The sequence below is a fragment of the Choristoneura fumiferana genome, chromosome 12, assembly GCF_025370935.1.
Source record: "Choristoneura fumiferana chromosome 12, NRCan_CFum_1, whole genome shotgun sequence".
Classification (NCBI taxonomy): domain Eukaryota; kingdom Metazoa; phylum Arthropoda; class Insecta; order Lepidoptera; family Tortricidae; genus Choristoneura; species Choristoneura fumiferana.
The window spans coordinates 22,607,081-22,627,587 of record NC_133483.1 but is presented as its reverse complement, the minus strand read 5'-3'; the positions used below and the strand labels follow the sequence as shown (position 1 = coordinate 22,627,587).

Sequence of the window (20,507 nt, the reverse complement as noted above, 5' to 3'; positions counted from 1 at the left end):
TTGATCATCCACCATTACCTCTCATTCTTCGTTTTCTAGATTTCTTTTACTGTACAACGGCAAAACCTACTAGACACTGGTGAAATTGTCTTCCAATGGTCAGCCATATTTTCCTAAAAAACAATAACTTTAATTTATTTTTATTAAGACTAAGAAAATAAAAGAATACATATTCAATTAAAATAAAACTTACTTTAATTTAAAATACCTACATAAAAAAGGTAAATAATAAAAATAATGAAAAACTAAAACAAATAACTTAAATCAGATTCCTCAGGCAAGGTTCCGGCTAATTCCTTGTCCGAAATTAAACAATGATCTAAACAAATTTTATGTTAGTGATCTCATAAATTTTTTTAGACTATGTAATACAGATTTCTTGGTTGAGGATATGGCAACACTGACTGTCAGTCAGTGTCAGTGTCAGTGTCAGTCTCTCGGCCAGCAGCCAGCTGACTGTCAAGAACGTCAAGTAAGAGCGAATATTAATCGGTCACGTTGATTTTCTTGAATACGAAATTACGAAAGTTTATAAACTGGACCGAGAAGACCACCATACGGTGTCGATCGAGCGAAGACAAGGAGAGGCGGCTCTCGCTCTCGGATAATGTCGGGGTCGGGTCCGGCGGTGGCGAGCTCGAAGCGGAAGGTGGTGTACCGGCGCAGCGGCTGGGCGGTGCACGAGTTCTCGGTGTGGGCGGGCGGGGCGCTGGTGTGCCGCGCGGCGGCGCTGCGCATGCGCGGCTCGCTGCTGCTGTGGCTGGGCGGCGCGCCGCCGGCGTTGGGCGCGCTGGCGCTGGGGCTGCCGGGCGGCGCGGCCAGCGGCGAGGGCGGCGAGGGCGGCGCGGACGCGGCGGCGCTGGCGCGGCGGCTGGCGGCGGCGCTGCGGCGGCCCGTGTGGGTGGCGGCGGCGCTGCCGCTGGACCGCTTCTCAGCGCCGCTCGTCACGCGCGGCCTCGTCGCCGAGATCAAGAGCCGCTCCGACTTCTTCGACGACCCCGATGCGGTCGAGCCCGACAGACTCTGTGAATTATCGAATGACTGATGATTACGAGTGTGATGTGATATTGTGGCTCGGTTATGGATGTGACATTGGCTGTGATGACGTGAAACTCACCGTGAAGCTTATAAATGTTTATTATGTATAATACATAATATAAACTATCAACTCTAAATAGATATTGTTTTTGTAATTTGAGTAACTAAAACTTTCAAAATAAAACCGCCATTATTTTCCAAATTTTATTACTTTTATGGTTATCCCAAAAAATCCATAAAAAAAATACAAACTGCAACATAGATGCTCAGAAAAACCTGAAAAAGAGACCAGCGCTGGAAAATGAACCCAGGTCCTCAGCATTCCGTGCTGCGTGCTTACTGCTACACCAACACTGGACAGGACTACAGACACAAATTTCTCATATGCACCACATCAACAAACAAGCAAGCTGAGATATGTGGTGCATAGGGGAAAATTGTATTGTAAATAAAACACCCATATGCCTGTACCAAAAATTACCATGTAACAAAGATATGCCATTATGATATTATTGGTCAGGTACTAGGTACCATCAGCCAAATAAGTGGTCTATCAATTTTTAAACGTTAAATATGTTGCTAACATCAAACTTTCAAGTTGACAGACACATCTATTGGCATTATTGTTTTAAGACATGCAAATGATTATCAACTGTAGGGTGGGAGGTAGACCACATATTTGGCTAATGGTACAGGCCAGCAATTTATTTTTCTCAAAAATGACCATAAAAGTTGACATTATTCTTTACATATCAGAAGGTGAAGTGCATAATTTATGGTCAGCGAAAAATTAAAAAGTTAAAAAGATTGCAGGCGCGCTAGCTCGATAATAATGAATTAGCGCGCCTGCAATCAGTCACATTTTTTTTAAAGTCAAAAAGGCCATGGAAATGTTGGCACAAGTCGTATACAGCCAAGTCTAACGGCCGGTATCAGATATTTTGTTAGAACTCCGGACTTTTTCTATTGGGTCTGAAATAGCTTGTGGTGTTTTCGGTGGAAAAATACACCTGCAGTTTATTTTTAATGAGAAAAGGCGGGAAAGCATAAGAAAAATATTGGAATAAAATTAAATTTTATAATATGTTTTGAGAAAAAGTTTATTCTATTTCAGAATTATTCGCCATTTTTGAGAAAAGCTTTATATTAGTCTCGGCTGGAATAGCAATTGCTGGCTTCGTTTTAGTTAAACGGACTCGCAAGCTCGTCCGTTTAATATTCATACTCAGCCAGCAATTGCCTACTTCCAGGCCACGACAATAATCTACTATTAACACAACTTGAATTTTATTACAGGACCATGGGCAACTTTGTATGGAATGTGGATGAAAAATCAAATATAAAATCATTCACTGACTCATCAACGCCCCGCCTCAGAAGCCCTAGAAGCCCTTGAACCTAGAGAGCTGAAATTTTGCACAGAGGTTTCTTTTATGACATGTACACGAGATAAGAAAGGATTTTTCGAAAAAGGGAAAAGGGGGGAAAAACGTTAGTATGTAAAATTGTTATTTCTAAAGTTGTGACTATGAAATTTGGCAAATACATTCTTCAAAAAATATTTGAACACGTATTTCACCATTTTTGAAAATTCTACGCTTAAAAGGTAAAAAGGGGGGGGGGGGGTGTGAAAGGTTGTATGGGAAAAAAAAGATTACTGAAAATCTATATTTATATAAAACTCAAAGGTGACTGACTGACATATGATCTATCAACGCACAGCCCTAACCACTGAACGGATCGGGATGAAATTTGGCATGCAGGTAGATGTTATGACGTAGGCATCCGCTAAGAAAGGATTTTTCGAAATTCATCCCCTAAGGTAGTTTATATGGAATTTTCTCATTTCTGGACTTAGAAGTATGAAAATAGGTATATAAGTTCTCGGTTACAATGAAATATTTTCTGTGTAGGTGAAATGGATAAAATTCCCCCTAAAGGGGTAAAAGGGGGGGTAAAGATTGTATGGAAATTTTCTCATTTCTGGACTTAGAAGTATGAAAATAGGTATACAAGTTCTTGATTAGAATTAAAAATTATCTGTGTAGGTGAAATGGATAAAATTACCTTTAAAGGGGTAAAATGGGGGGTAAAGATTGTGCGATCTCTGGTCTTCTCGATCTTTCTGTATGGCTCTGAATCGTGGTCTATTCGTGCGGCTGACCGGAAAAAGATCGAAGCGTTTGAGATGTGGTGTTGGAGAAGGATGCTACGCATACCGTGGACAGCAAAGAGAACCAACACATCCATTCTCGACCAGCTGAATGTCAGAACCAGATTGTCCACGACCTGCTACCAGTGAGTAGGTACTCGGCTATTTTGGCCATATCGCTCGAAGGGAGTTAGACAACCTCGAGAAACTGATAGTGCTAGGCAAAATAGAGGGGAAAAGACCCAGAGGACGGTCACCAACCCGATGGTCGGATCAAATTAAGGCGATCACGGGGCTCACTTTGCCTGCAGCGCTGATACAGGCCGAGGACAGAGTGGTGTGGAAGCAGTTCGTCAACGTCTCCGTAAAGGCTTTTCAAGACGGGCACGACCTTCAGGAATGAAGAACACGACGAAGAATTAAAACATATGCCCTGATAGCTAAAGTACCTACACGCGGACGAAGTCGCGGGCAAAAGCTAGGTTATATTATTGTACAATTATTATTGATCGCAAGTGCCGAAAAAATATAGTATTTTTGAATTATTTATGATTCTACAGCGTTAGGCCTTGTTGTAGGTACTACCCTAGTAAAATAAGGCAAGGTTTTTAAAAAACGTGTCTAGTGACGTTGTTTGTGGATGCAGCTACCACATTTTGTGTTTGTTTTGTTGTGTTGCAGGTGGTAGGACCTTGTGCAAGGTCCACCCGGATTGCTACCACCATCTTGCTCGCTAATCTTGCCGTGAAGCAGCAGTGCTTGCACTGTTGTGTTTCGGCGTGGAGAGTAAGACAGCCGGTGAAATTACTGGCACTTGAGGTATCCCATCTTAGGCCTCTAGGTTGGCAACGCATCTGCAATCCCCCTGGTGTTGCAGGTGTTTATGGGCGGTGGTATCTCTTACCATCAGGAGACCCACTTGATCGTTTGCCATCCAGTCGAATAAAAATAAATAAAAAATAAATAAAAAATAAAGTTTATGAAACTCATAAAGTGATGACTGATTAAAATAAAAACAAGTTGATTAGAAAGGGTAGTTTTCATTCTATTTAAATGTTCCCTTAGCTAGGTCTTAATTGCCTCAAGTACCATGCACCTTACTCGTTTCGGTACTGTTCATAATTTAGCCGATTTAGGTAGGTATGGCATACCTACTTATAGGTACACATACTTATCGTAGGTAAATATAAAGAAAGACTTTTCACTTCTCATGCTCGTAAAGTTCGTGTTTATGGTGTATCTGGGCGACATAAATAGTAGATTGATAACCAAGGGTGGAAAGTGACCCATTTCACCTGAGATATTTCGATTCGAGGGGAAATGGGTACTTTCACCCGAGTTAGACATTCTTCTTTTCATTTCGACTGTGAGGAAAGTAAAATAGTACAAAAAATGAGAATATCATTAAATTTAATTTCAGTATTCAGTTAATTTAATTTACTTATATCCAACCTCCAACGGTACCTTTTACTCCTGGCCACTTGCCTCGGCCGAGTATAAAAAAAATGAGTTGGTCACGACCAAGGAGTTTATATACCTACAAAACTGGAGGTTGAACGCGTTGAAGTTTGACCTTTATTACTTATTTATATATTCCATCTCTTTCTTAACCTAACTAAAGAAAGAGATGGAATATGTTTGTGACGTAATAAAGATCAAATTTCTTGTTTCAAAGGGATGTTCGGCGTTCAACCTCCAGTGTTGTACTTATATATAAGCTCCTTGGTCACGAGTCACGACGTGCATCTAGATGGCCATGCCGAAACGTGAAAAAAAGTGTCATTGACGTAACTCAATTATCTTCGACTCCGTGGCTAATCGAAAAATTAAAAAAAAATACTTTCCACCCTAGAGATGAAAACGCAATTTTCCACCCGGCTATCTACCCATGAAAATTAAACTTTCCGAACAGGAGAGATGAAAATGACTTTTTCATCACACTTGCTCGTAAACAGTGTCGTAACATGCAGGCTACCATAGTTGCAACCCCCCAAATAAAACCCTCGACCTTAATGTGCTTGTCATGAAACCCGTGGTCGGTAAATGAGTCATTGCGCGTACACATTTTCTTGTCATGAAGCCCAAGGTCGGTAAATGAGTCCGTGCCCGTACTGATGGCGCTGTGCGTGCTGCTGCAGGACTACATGGACCACATGCACACGCACGTTGCGGCGCATGCCGAGGGAGGGGGAGGTAGAGGGCGGCGCTGCCAACAGCACAGCCTAAGATATCGCCAATATTTGGAAGAATTATATTTTTTCTTTTACAGATATAAAATTTTACTTGCAAATGTGATGAAAAACATTGTATGTCGCACGGGCGGTACTAGAATTACGAACATCGACTCATTAAAGCCCTCAGTCTTCGACTTCGGGCTTCTAATAGAATCTCGTTCGTAATTCCTTATTTACTGCCCTTAAGACACAATGTACTATTTATGCTCTAGTGTATAAAATAAAACCTTCCAAAAACTCCAAGGTAATCAGGTGTCAACAGTTACAAACAAAAAAGTTTCTACATATATTTTTTAAACTAAAAATCAATCAAATCAATTAAAGTAAATCAGTAAAATAAAAAATAAAAAATTAATAAATTATATAATACCTTATGCATAAAAAATAAAAGGTACATAGATAGTGAATAATTGTTTGCATTGTTGCTATTATTTCATATCCTCGCATTCTAAGTGAAAAGCAGTGTAAAACACGAGCATTAAACCCATTTTCCCCTCGACGTGTCTATCTGACGGGTGGCTATATGAACGTCTTGGGTAAAATGGCTCGTTTTATGCTCTTGTTGTACAATCTACTATTAATATTGTCATTAATAAACCAGAGTATAGTAGGTATACCATTAGGTACTCGGCCAAATTGTGAACAATGGTATCTACCTACTTGTGGCTCAACAATCCCTGTTCGCGATGTACTTACCTATGTACAGTCACCAGCACCAATATCTGACACAACGCGAGCATAAATATCTGATACGACTCTATTTCCAGGGCCGGAAGGACTTGTCAGATATTTGAGTATTTCTTAATAAGTTGTCCCGTCATGAAATTGACAAGAAATCAGTTTTGTCAAGAAATTATTGAACATAAAACATAAGCTATAGGTATAAGACATCGAAAAACCAAATCTGGCAGCTGAAGTTTGTTTACATTTAGTTAAATATACTTACCTAGAGCCATCCCCGAAGACGCGTGATTTTGTCAAAATTAGCCATTAATGACATTGTAATAAGAACCACGGCACGCGTTATCGTGAAGACTACCTATACCTATCCAAACCAAGTACAGTAGATAAAAGGAGACTCGATCATTTCAAGTTATTTATCCAAGTTATTATATTATTAGTTTACCATTATAGTTCATAATAATATGCTGCGCTGTGTACAAAACAAATATAAGTGTTGTTTACAAAGCAATGGGCCTCCCCACCGCGGCGGCGCGCTCGCCAACCAGCGCGCCCGCCCCCGGCCCCCCGCCCCGCCGCCCGCCACCCGCCGCCCGCCCCCTGCACCCGCGTGCGCTGCGCCCGCGCCGCATGCAGCTGACAGATTTAAACTTACGATAACCCTACATTTTCAATGTCTAGCTAGACGATTGTTGGCATCTTGCGTTGAGACGAAGCAGATCACCTACTGTAGTTCTGCTGCTGTGTTACGAGTATATATAATAATATGTGACCTAGAAACATGTCGTTGAGTGTTAGACAAACATGCCCAAGGCTGTAGGTAGATAGGTACTTAGTAAGTACCAGTCAGTCGAGCCGGGCTGATCATAGAGTCACAAATTAAAATATTCATCTTATTTTTCTGTAATAGAGCAAAGTAGGCAACCACCTTCAACTGAATATAGTAGATTAGCCTGTATTGTATCGTGCGTCGTGGGCGGGGCCTGCCGGGGGCGGGGCGTGGAGGGGCGAGGGGCGCGGAGGGCGGCGGGCGCGGCCTGCGCGCGCGTCAGTGTCGCGCCGCGCGCCGCAGAGCAAGATCGTGTGAACACGAGTAGCGAGCCGCGAGTGTGCTGCGAGCCGCGAGGCGAGCCGCGAGTGCAGTGCTGTGTGTGAGACCCGGGCCCTGCCGGCCGCTAGTGATAACTACAGTGTTGTGTGAATATTGGAATACAGTGTCGCCACGTTACGCTAAACAGGTACATACGCAAGGTAGAGTCTGCCGCCGGCCCGGCACCCATCAGCTGGCCGCGGTCGCCGCATTCTTGGCGCGGCCAGGTCGCTGCGGTGCCAACGTGTGGGGGCCGCCGGCTCCCGCGCACACCGCTGATGTGTGTGCGTCTGTCGCGCGCGGCCGCGGCCGCCCATGCTGACAGCTTGTTGGCAGGGCGGGCGGGCGGGCGGGCTTTGCGGTCCCCATTAGTAGGGATGATAATCTATTCGCACCTGTATACCACGCATGCATGACCCACGAACCTAGTTTGTTCCTAGTTTGTTAATTAATTAACTTTTCATCACAGCCATACGTCAAATTCAGTATAATACACTCTTTGTTGCTAGACAACGAACATGAAACTTAAAAAGCGAACCTTCAGAAGGCTAGACTCTTGATACTTGAATACTTTCGTTAGTTTTTTTTTTTCAGTATGGTCACAGTGTAAGAAAATAGTATGGTATACCAATTATAATCAATTATTTTTTTGTATGGTAGTAGCTAATACTATTTTTTTTTATTCGACAAGCGAGCAAGTGGGTCTCCTGATGGTAAGAGATGTGATGAAAAACATTGTATGTCGCACGGGCGGTACTAGAATTACGAACATCGACTCATTAAAGCCCTCAGTCTTCGACTTCGGGCTTCTAATAGACTCTCGTTCGTAATTCCTTATTTACCGCCCTTAAGACACAATGTACTATTACCCTCGGGAACACAAACAACGGACTATCTTTGCTATATAATTTATACCTATATTTGTTAGTCTTTTATTGCACACGTAATTAGGAAGGTTAAATAGTAAGTACAGTCAGCATCAAAGGTAGCGGATCAATTTTTTACTCTGTCGCATTGAAACATTGGCAATCTTGCATGGCGTTTAACGTGGAAATGAAACGATAAAGTACCTACCTACGAAAGTGTGCAGCTACTTTTGATGCTGACTGTACCATCACCAGCACCAATATCTGACACAGCAAAGCGTGCATAAATATGTGATAAGGCTCTATTTCTAGGGCCGCAAGGACGTGTCAGATATTTTTCACGCTCTGCTGTGGCAGGTATTAATTGTAGGTGATTGTACTGCTTCCTTCTTCTTTGCCAAATACGGAAGATGCCCGTTGGCGAATCACGGCGCAGATAACTACCTAGTTCCTAAATTTAGTCTTCAGCCACTTGAGGGCGCGTTCGCTTCGCGCACATCACAATGTAGAGCCGATAAATTATGTATGAATATTGAAGACGCATCATCGCGGTAATGTTAAACATCGACATCATAATACAACTAATTATGAATTACATACAAATCATCAAATATTTGTACTCGTAATTACACAATTTACCTACACACCTATAATTAAATGAAATAAATATCGTGGGACATTTAACACCAATTGACCTAGTCCCAAATGAAGCAAAGCTACCATGTAGGTACTAATTATAGGTACAGGCAACGGATAGACATACTTACTTAGGTATAAATATGAATAGATTAATACTTACATACTTACCTCATATTAAACATCCAAGACTCGAAAACAAACATTCGTACCTACTGCCTATAGGTATGTAGGAATAACTATATCTGCCCCGACGGGGATCGAATCGACACCTCAAACTTCATAGTCAAGTTCTCTTCAACCACTGGGCTGTCTGTGGGTAGGTATGTTTACGACCTGCATCACTCCCCCCAACCCAGTACCCACCCCATATCAAGAAAAACACGCAAATGATAATATTTAGAAAATCATCATCATCATCATCCCAGCCTATATACGTCCCACTGCTGCACAAAGGCCTCCTCTCAGATTGAGAGGGCTTGGGCAGTAGTTCTTCGCAGGTTTGTGCAGGTTTCCTCACGATGTTTTCTTTAACCGTAGAGCGCGTGGTTAATTTCAAATGTAATTTCGCACATGAATTTCGAAAAACCCAGAGGTGCGAGCCAGGGTTTGAACCCAAGATCCTCTGTTTGAGAGGCCATAGGTCAAACCCTCGGCCACCACGGCTTTTTAGAAAATTTAGAAAATAAAGCCAATTAAAAAGGGCTGTCAAGCCAAATCTAACACAACCTATGTAGAGCATGGGTTCCGAACCTGGGGGTTGGATAATTATCCCTAAGAAGCTGAAACTGTTGCCTTGCAAAATATTTTTACAATTTTTTTTCCTAAAAATGTCACACAACAAAATCGTGAATAATAAATATCTGATACCTACGACTCTATTTCTAGGGCCGGTAGGAAGCGTCAGATATCTTTGTACGCTTCGCTGTGGCAGAATTAATGCTGGTGACTGTACCAGGTACCTGCGAGTGAAATGTTATTAGGTAACATACTTAATGTAAATCATCATCATCATTACAAAAAAGGAAAAATATAGAAACGTGTAACTACGACTAAGGCGAATTTTATTATTCACCGCAGTTGTGATTCACCGCGTTTTTTCCGTTAACTTAATTAAACAGATGATTTAGTGCATTGATAGAAACTACGTGTTTGAATGAAACTACATAATAATATGTAGGTATAATGTGTAAATTAAAAATACTTTAGTTGCGAACTTTTAAAAAATGACATAAAAAGCCATTACTTAAAAACGTTCACGCCACAGTTTTACATTGTTTCGCAGTGCATGTGCTTAGCTAATTAATTAATTTTAATTAATTTACTTAATCCTTGATTAATTGATTATCTTTTAAACAAACAAAACAATGAGCCACTACTTAGTGTTTTGGTGAAATTAATTTCATTTGATCTGTTGAATGTTCGCTTAAAGTTACCGGTTGGATATAAAACCACATTGTTATAAATTGTAGGTAGGTAGCTAAGTACAGTCACCAGCACCAATATCTGACACAACAAACGTGCATAAATATCTGATACGACTCTATTTCTAGGGCCGGAAGGACATGTCAGATATTTTTGCACGCTCCGCTGTGGTAGATATTAATGCTGGTGACTGTACCTACTTAACTTGAAATAATAAGTAGCTTAGGTAACCTACCTACCTAGGTAGCCATATGTAGGTACTGCGTACATAAAAATAAGCACAATGCTTAAAAGTTATTATGAGGTATAAGATTAAGGCAGTGCTACAGTCGAGTTCATAAACTTGTGAGCAAAAATTTGATCAAAAATTTGCTCACAAGTTTATGAACTCGACTGTACATATTCACAAAACTGGTCAGATTTCCGCAGGCTCCGGAGCCCTACAAGGAACCTTTGTAGTTTTGTCATGTTTGTCCGTCCATCCAAAGCTTAGTTACATAGCCAAGCCTGTTGATGTTAGAAAGATGAATGTTGCATGAGTATAAAAATGTTAACCACAAATATAGTAAGATAAAATATCAAAAAAAATGTAGGGAATTTGCGTAACACGTAAAAAGGGAATAGGTACAGTCGAGTGCAAAAATATGGACTTATCTAACCCTTCAATAATAATGTACACCACAGAATCTTATTCCCACGTAGGTAATAAGATCGTGCTAACATATTTATGAGTGGTTCGAATAGATAAATATTTTTGCACTTGACTGTACATGTTTTTCGTCTAAACCCGTACTGTGGGGTATCGTTGGACAGCTCCTTCAAACAACGTGGCTACTTTGAAAATAACTCGTTGTAACTTGTTAAGCCCCGACACAAAAAGAGGGTGTTATAAATTTGACCGCTATGTGTGTCTGCCTGTGGCACCGTAGCTCTTTTTTTATATCGACTGGATGGCAAACAAGCAAGTGGGTCTCCTGATGGTAAGAGATTACCACCGCCCATAGACACCTGCAACACCAGGGGGATTGCAGATGCGTTGCCAACCTAGAGGCCTAAGATGGGATACCTCAAGTGCCAGTAATTTCACCGGCTGTCTTACTCTCCACGCCGAAACACAACAGTGCAAGCACTGCTATTTCACGGCAGGATTAGCGAGCAAGATGGTGGTAGCAATCCGGGCGGACCTTGCACAAGGTCCTACCACCTGAAACAGGTGCACCGATTTGAATGCGGTCTAAGATGCATCGCTAGAAAGCCTGCTTTCAAATAAAAAATATTTGCATGAAATCAGGCTTTCTAGCGATGGTTCTTAGACACGTTTTAACAAAATCGATTCGGTGATTTGTTTGCAAAATATTCAACTTTAAAGTGCACATTTTCATTAAAATTGAACGCCCCCCCCTCTAAGAATTAGGCTTTGTGAAGCGTTTTCAGAAATCAGATTCCAAAAATGTGATAAACAAAATTTAAGTAATGACCCTAATTTGACCCCTGCAGTGTCCCGTCACAAAGGCAGTTATAAAGCAGGTCTACACTCTTAAGCAAATTGACAGTTTGAAATGTTGCTATCCTGCATGTAATAGCAACGAGTGACAAAGATAGAACTTTAATCACATGATGCGCACCCGGCTTTAAACAGTTGTCATTTATCGTTAAGTCCGAAATGTATACGAGTATTTCCATTGTATTTTTACAAATTAAATTATTAAATCACGTCGTTACAAGTAAATACAAAAGAATTTAAATATCAGATTTTAATAAAAAATAACTATTTACTATCACACCATTAAACAAAGATAGGAATAATCGAAGCTAAATGAAGAGAAATAAATAAAACTATTTGTCATGGTTCATTTAGGACCCTAAGCTGTGCTTGAATTATTGTCAAATTGTAATGCCACAGATTATGTTCTGGACGACCTGAATTTTTCTAGGCAATGGAACGTGGCTGTCTCACTGTGACGTCATCCAGCGTATTTAGTAAAAAAAATATAAAAAATTTAATACCTATCCAAATTCAAAATCAATGAAAATGGTATCTTAAAATACCAAAACCTACCTATTCTTTCCAAAAATAAAATAAAAACTATATGTTACCTATTTATTATGGTGCATCTCAATTGCTCTTGGCCCGAATAAGTCCGTCGGCGTCGGCGTGGCGCTCTATCACTGGGCTTGGGGCAAAAAGTGTTACAGACAATGATTATTGTGTTTATGTTTATACTTAAGTTTCTTTTAATTGTTCGGTTTATTAAAATTCCGTATAATGATAATTTTTGATTATTGAGTCAATTTTTATCTTACAAAAGAGAGCAATTAGAGCAATTTATAATTTAAAGACGCGTGAATCTTTAAGATCTTTTTTTAAGGAAACAGGTATCCTAACCTTGCCATCGCTTTATGTTTTTGAAATAATCATGTATGTTAGGAAGAACATATGTGATTTTCCTACTAACGTCGATAAGCCAAAGGCTAGCTAAAACCAAAAAGTCGTTTCTGGAAAATTGCATACGTTTTAATAATAAAATTCCAAAAAATATTACAAATAACACGGATACAAAATTCAGATCTATTGTCAAGAAGACATTAATATCTAAGGCGTATTATAAAGTTAATGAGTATATCATGGACAGGGATATTTGGAAATAATTCCGACCCGCATTAGCGATCCCTTCAAGTAGCGAACCTACTGTGTTATAAATAAAATTGTGTTAAATACTTGTGATGTATAGATATCTATACTTATACTTACTTATACTTGTAATATTATAAAGAGGATAACTTTGGATTTTTGGATGTTTGTTACGAATAAACTCAAAAACTACTAGACCCATTTTAAAAATTCTTTCACTATTAGAATGCTAAAGTATTCCAAAGTGCCATAGGCATTTTTTTTTTATTTTTTTTTTTGGCTCGCGCGGTATGCTAACTACTGGACCGATTTAAATCGTTATTTGTGTCACAAGGGAGCAAAATGGTGTACTTACGGCGAGGGCGTACATTGAATCCAGAATGTAGCGAAGGATTCTACAATAGAATCCTGAGCGTAGCGAGGGATTCTTAAGTAGAATCCTGAGCGTAATGAGGTATTCAAGTGTTAACGCCCAAGATGAAATAAAATTTGCTCCCGAGTCGCTCATACAACTTTTCACACCGTGCATTAAGAAACTTGAATTAAAAAAAAAATCTAAATATTATTAAAGAACAACCAGCATAGAAAAAGGCGTGGCTTTACAATTATCAACTTCAAAAAATGGCATTTGCAATAAAACACTAAGAAAAGCCTTGAACAGAAAAGTTGCACTTTGCTCCCTCTCGTCAGGGAGGAAAAGTTACTTTTCTGAAGGAGAGGTGTGAAAAAATTCTTTCACTATTAGAATGATAAAGTATTCCAAAGTGCCATAGGCTATTTTTTTATACTTACATATATTATAAAGAGAAAAACTTTGGATTTTTAGATGTTTTTTACGAATAAACTCAAAACTACTAGACCGATTTTAAAAATTCTTTCACTGTTAGAATGCTAAAGTATTCCAAAGTCCCATAGGCTATTTTTTCTTTTTCTTTTTTTTTCTGGCTCGCGCGGTTTGCGCATCCGCCACAGACGCGGAGAGGTAAAGAAACGAAGTCAATAGAAAATATTGGTTCTATTATCGGAAGTCCGAAAATCGTACCATATAGTGACTTCACTCGAAACTTCTAAGCACTGTACACTCGTTATTTTTTGTTTGTCAAACAAAAGAAAAAATACGTGTACAATATTTTTGAAATATGTAACTGACGGACTAAACCAAGACTAAACAGGTTTTTTTAGTTGTCTCGCCTTTTGTAACGCAAATCTAACACAGCTTTAATCATGTCGCGAAAAATAGCGTGTCAAGCAAGTTAAAGCTAACAGAACTGGCGAGCAGCACCGCGTGTAATTTTACCCGAACCATTTGGAGAAACTTTAGACCCCCTCATAACTCACAAACTATTTCACATAAACATGTCAAATTTGGTTCATATAATCATCATCAAATTTAGATACAAATAAGAACAATGTCATTCGATATATGTCACTGACAATTGTAACGTTGGTGAAATAGAGGCCAGGTAGCAATTCTAAGTGAAGAGGCGGTTATTAAGTATCATTCCGCTTGACATTCGAATGTATGATTAAAAGTTATGGAAATTAATAGTCTGGAAAAATGTTTATAGGGTTCCGGAGCCAAAATGGTAAAAACGGAACCCTAATAGTTTCGCCATGTCTGTCTGTCTGTCCGTCCGCGGCTTTGCTCAGGGACTATCAATGCTAGAAAGCTGTCATTTTGCAGGGATATATTATGTAAACTATGTCGACAAAATGGTACAATAAAAAATTAAAAAAAAAATACTTAGGATACCTCTCATAGACGTCAAGGGGGGTGATATTTTTTCTCATCCAACCCTATAGTGTGGGGTATCGTTGGATAGGTCTTTTAAAATCATTTGGGTTTGCTAAGACGATTTTTCGATACAATGATATATTTGCGAAATATTCAACTTTAAAGTGCAAATTTTCATTAAAATCGAGCGTCCCCCTCTAAAATCTTCTAAACCAGTGGGTGGAAAAATTTGAAAAAATTCAGGATGGTAGTAAGTATATCATACTTACAAGGAAAACTATAATGGTTAAGTTCGCTTGAGAATTATTAGTAGTTTATGAGTCTGAGCAGTCTAAGGTATAAAATATACCTAAACTTGGAAGATTCCGTATGAAATACGAAATCCTTAGAAAAGTATTACTTAATTTTTTCGTAATGGTTACGGAACCCTAATTTGGGCGTGTCCGACACGCTCTTGGCCGGTTTTTTAATTTTATTTATTTTTCTATTATTTGCCTTTGTAGCGATTACAGAAATACCTACCTAAGTACACATTATGCGTAAATTTCAGCCCTATCTATTACGGTTCTCGACCTAGCCCTGTGACAGACAGACGGACAGTGACCATTCTATGTGTTCGCTTGTGTAAAGGTGCTCGGCACCTATATATTGATTTAGAACCGTGGCCGGTGCGACTCGCACTAGGTACTGCCTTTATTTATTTATTTATTTATCAAGAATATCCTCACCTAATTTACAGCTTCCCAACAGAATTAGGCAAGTTATGGACTATAATGTGCTTAGTTATATTTAATTACAATATTATAAATAAATCATCTTATCTTATCTTATTGTATAATAATATTAATAATATGGTATCTACCAATTACAAAATAGCAACAAATCCATACTAGTTAATATTATAAATGCGAAAGTGTGTGATTTTGTGTGTTTTTCAAAATGGAGCGACGGATTGACATGATTTTTGGCATAGAGATAGTTTATGGGTCAGTGTCAGTGACATAGGCTACTTTTTATTTCGGAAAAATGCACAGTTACCGAGTGAACAGCGCGCGATAACCGAATTCCACGCGGGTGAAACCGCGTGAAAAAGCTAGCAGTTTGCTTATAATTTAATTAAATGATGCACGTTTTAATTCTGCGCGGACAAAATCGCGGGGAAACGCTGGTTGTTGTTAGTGAAATAGCTATGTACAGCCGTAATTTAGAATTTCGCCTACCTACAATTTTCATCCACGAAGCTTACCTACTCATATTTTCACCTTTGCCGAAAAAGCTTACAACTATCAAGTTTTGATTCCGTATTTGCAGAACGTTATACCTACTATGTATAAAGTATGTAGTAATTGAGTTAGGCAGTTAAAAATATTCCTGTAAAATTTTGAGATGTAACCCATGTAAGTAATTTTTATGTTTTTAGCTATATATTTCTTATTAACTTTGTTTTGCTGTTAGTCCGCCTGGTAATGAAAATATATTAGTGTTTTAATCCAACAAGAGGCAAACTGAAGGTCGTTATCAGCTTTAATTACGGTTCAATGACCTCTTGATTGAATTAATACTACAATCAACGTATTCATTTTTAATGTCGGTTAATCCCACTAATATTATAAATGCGAAAGTTTGTAAATAAGTCTGTTTGTTTGTCACTTCTCGTTAAAGCCGCTGAACCGATTTAGATGAAATCGGTATGGGTCCATTTTGACTCTCATAAAATTCGTATTCCTATTTTTTATTTTACTACCGATTTGTGTTCATAATAATCACTCTTCATAATTTTTTTCCTCATACTTTTTTTGTTCATAATTTTTTAGTACTAACATCGGAACTCATAACTGACAGTGTTCATATTTTTTTTTTACTCATAACGTCATTACTAAGAACACATCTCAACTCATAATGTTGTTTTTCAGAAAATGTTCCTTCATAACAGACGAATATCATAATTTTATTTTTAATAATGGCATTAATAAGAAAACATTTGAACTCATAATATTGTTTTTCATAACGGTAACTACCTATTCAAAATAAGATTTACTTATATCGTTAATTATTTATATTATATTAGTTTTAGTTGAAAAATATATTCAGTCCTGGCGCTTCGCAGGCCACTACCGCGGCACGTTCGCTTCGCTCGCTCGGCTCGCGCGCTGTAGGGTCACAGTTCTACCTAACACTCCTCCTCGCTTCGCTCGTCGTCGTACCTAGCGGAGTCCTTCCTTAAATACATCATTTCGCACCATCGAAAATTTTCCAAGTCCCTGCGCGTCAATAATGCTGGTAAATAACACTTATGATTAAGAAATATATTAAAGCAAATATAAACAAAGTTATGAATATTGACGTTATGAATTAGAATGATAAGGAGTTTCGATCGTTAGGATAAGAAAATATATGAAAACCAATATTAGTATGAACAAGGTGTACGAGTATGATTAGTGCCGGAAGTTTGATGATCTTATACCTTTGTCGATTTTTAATAATTTGATAAACCAAAAAATATTTAGGCGTTCCATGTTTTTCCATAATCTGTCGGACTAAATATAAAGATATATTTTTAACCCAGTCGTCATCCCTACCTATTGTAGTGCTTCGTGCGTGATTAACATAACGCGTATTTTTAGGGACTCGCTACGAAAGTGTAGCCGCAGCTGTCAACGTGGTGCAATAGGGCCCTGCCTGACTGTGAATTAGTGAAAGTACAATGTCACTTTGGACACTAAAAAACTTCGCTAAAAAGGATTTTTCTGATACCTAATACGAGTAGGCAACTTCCGTACTTAATTAAAAATAAACTTTAACAGATAAAGGAGATTTCCTGTCATTTGTGCAAATGGACTACTCGAAATTATACGTCAAAGCAGGAAAATGACAATTTGGAATACATCAACAAGGGAAATTGTCCATCCTGAATATCGTCGAAAATGGAACCTTGTCTTATAGTAAAATTGAGAATTTGATGTATGCCGAAAAAAAACGACCACTTGTATTATGTACATTCAGAAATATGACGAATTGCAAATACGTTTCACTCGAAATCATTTGTTTTGGGCCTACATATTAAGTTAAGGATTGATTTAGACAACATTTACTTATTGCTTATTTAATTTTGTTCCTAATTTATAATGGACAATATTCCATTTGGGTTTAATTAATTTACAACAAAAATGTCAAAATTCACGTTGGTTGATATTCATTTTGGTTCAAATTCAAAATAGTCTATTCAAGTGCACGATTTTCTATTTGCACCAAATGACAGTAAATCATAAAAGATCCGCCGATTTTTTCCCCCAAATAATTCATTTTCCAATTGGTTCATACAATACAATACAATAACTCTTTAATGCACACCAACACAGGTATTTACATAGAGATTTTCTAAGGTAGGCGGCCTTATCGCTTCAGAGCGATCTCTTCCAAGCAACCTTTACAATGGACAGAAGTAAGGAATAAATACCTAATGGACGAAGGTTTTTTTTCTGAAACTGCTAACTATTCATATCCCTGGGGGGTGGACGCCAGGTCGTTGGTTTGGGAGTTGGAGCGCAGGATGTGGGACAGGGGGGTGACCCCCGTTCCGGGTCGTACTTGGTCCAGCGGGTCTCGTTGGCCGTCGTTGGCCATACAACGGGGCATTGCCACAGGGGTAATGGGTACGTTTGGGCCAAGTGCGATGCGGAGGGGTATTTCGTTTTATTTATTTAATTTACTACCCTTTACCTGGGCGACCAAGCTCTGCTCGGGCTAAAACTTGCTAAACAGTGTTTTCCCAGAGATAAGATCCCCGAAAACCCCTACATACTAAATTTCATCGAAATCGTTGGAGCCGTTTCCGAGATCCCCAAAATATATATGTATACAAGAATTGCTCGTTATTCATTTTGATTTATTGTTTTTTTTAAATTGTTTTAATTTTATAGTACCTAGGTAATTGTTATTTAATTTTTTTGTAGTTTGAATGGATTTTAATGTAAAATGTGTTTTATGAAAGATTATTTTGTAGAATTCTCTCTCTCTATTGCTTAGGTTTTCAGGGTTACGTAGTCAACTAGGAATCCTTATAGTTTTGCCAGGTCTGTCCGCTGTATGTCTGTCCGCGGCTATCCTCAGAGACTGTTAGTACTACAAAACTGTAATTTGGCAATTTTATCAAATGAATATGTCGCTAAAGTCAAACTTTCAAGTTGACAGACACGTCTATTGGCATTATTGTTTTATGACATGCAAACGATTATCAACTTTAGGGTGGTACTCGTAGACCACATATTTGGCTGATGGTACTTACCTAATGCTGTTTATGGAATATTGAGTTGGTACCTAACAACTTTAGCCCGCGACTCCGTCTGAGAAAAAAACATTTATCGCTATCCCGCGGGAACTATGTAATTTTCCGTGATAAAAACTATCTCCTACATGTCCTTCCAAGGGTCTCAACTCAAACTATCTTCATACCAAATTTAATTTAAATCGGCTCAGCGGTTTAGACGTGAAAAGGTACCAGACAGACGAACCTTACTTTGACGGAGTTACTTTCGCATTTATTTAGTTTGAATTGTGTTGTGCCGTATGGGTTCGTCGGTCGGACGGCGGGCGCGGGCGCGGAATGCGCCGGGTTTTTGCGCCGGACGGGTTGCGCGCGCGCAGCCAGCGACACTCCGTCAACGGAACATGTTTGCAGCGTCTTTGCTTTTGTAAACGTCAATACTAGTATAGTGTGTGATTTGACGTATGCATGTAGGCACGTAAAAGTTACCAATTTTGAACTTTATTTGACAAAACTTAAATTAGAACTGAACTTCCAAAAGATGTTGTTTTTTTTTGTTAAGGAATTGTTTTTATGGCGCGGGAGAAATATTTAGGGGTTGTTTCATCATTCATTGATTAGTGTTAACTGACGGTTAAATGTGATGCCGTCTCTATTTGTTTTGTTCGAATAGACGGAGACGGCATCACATTTAACCGTCAGTTAACACTAATCAATGGATGGTGAAACAGCCCATTAATGACGTGTCGATATACGTTAAGCTTTATGGTTATTATGTTAAAACTGTCATGTATATACCATTTTTTTATGTTAGAGTAAACTTCATCTACCTTATCGATTCAGTGGTTTAAGCACTAAGCGGTAACAGCCAGACAGATTTACTTCGCATTTATAAGACAAATGCCGTACCTACGTGAGAAAAGATTACAATTGAGGGTAAAATGAACGACAAAGAAGGACTGCAGAAGGAGTTGAGATGAAGCGAGAGATAAATAATACATAAAACTATATTTTTCTTTATTTTTTTTTATCCATTGTTCTTGTGTTTGTCACGAATAAATGTTTTATTTATTTCTTTCTTTCTTTTCTAATACAGGGATATACATTTTAATTAATAATTAAAATAGGAAGTAAGTGATTTAGCTTTTTTTTAGTAAAAGTTCATTACATAGGTAATTATTTATGTATTATTTTTTGTAAAATATAACTACTGCAGTCAGTTCGTATACCTAGTGGTTTCAGATTTACCGAATATTATCTTTGGGTGCTTACCATGGTTTCCAAATTCACTTCTGACATACGATCGATTTTTTAAGCAAACACATATTTTAAAAATAATCCACACTACTTAAGTATTTCTACAGATGATTGGCCTAAGTCACTAATGACTGAACACCTATGAAGGTCCTTGGATTACGAACATACCTAGTGTCTTTAACACGGGAGATACATTTTGAACATCGATCAATGTTACGAAAAATTAGTCGAGTAAATTAAAAAGAATTCTTAGCGAAATTTTCGATATGGTTTACCCGTAAAAGTAACAAATTTGGAGTTGCAATAAAAAATACAAAAAAGACTCCAAAAAACCAATCATAAGAATCCTTAGGGCCATAACACACCGCGTTTTTTAAACACGCTGCGCTGTCGATGAGTGTTTGTATGTTTGTATCGATACAAACGCGATACGCACGCATACGTGCAGAGGCTTTAATAGTAGATTGTTCAACAAGGGACTAAAACAAGCCAAAATG

The 20,507-nt window shown here is 38.5% G+C and overlaps 1 protein-coding gene across 1 annotated transcript; it reads left to right on the top strand.

Annotated features, from left to right (window-relative positions):
• Positions 1 to 256: 256 nt before the first annotated feature.
• Positions 257 to 1,343, top strand: LOC141433865 (uncharacterized). Its single transcript, XM_074095960.1, has one exon. It carries the CDS (start codon positions 608 to 610, stop codon positions 1,043 to 1,045), a length of 438 nt encoding a protein of 145 aa, XP_073952061.1. The 5' UTR covers positions 257 to 607; the 3' UTR covers positions 1,046 to 1,343.
• Positions 1,344 to 20,507: the final 19,164 nt, after the last annotated feature.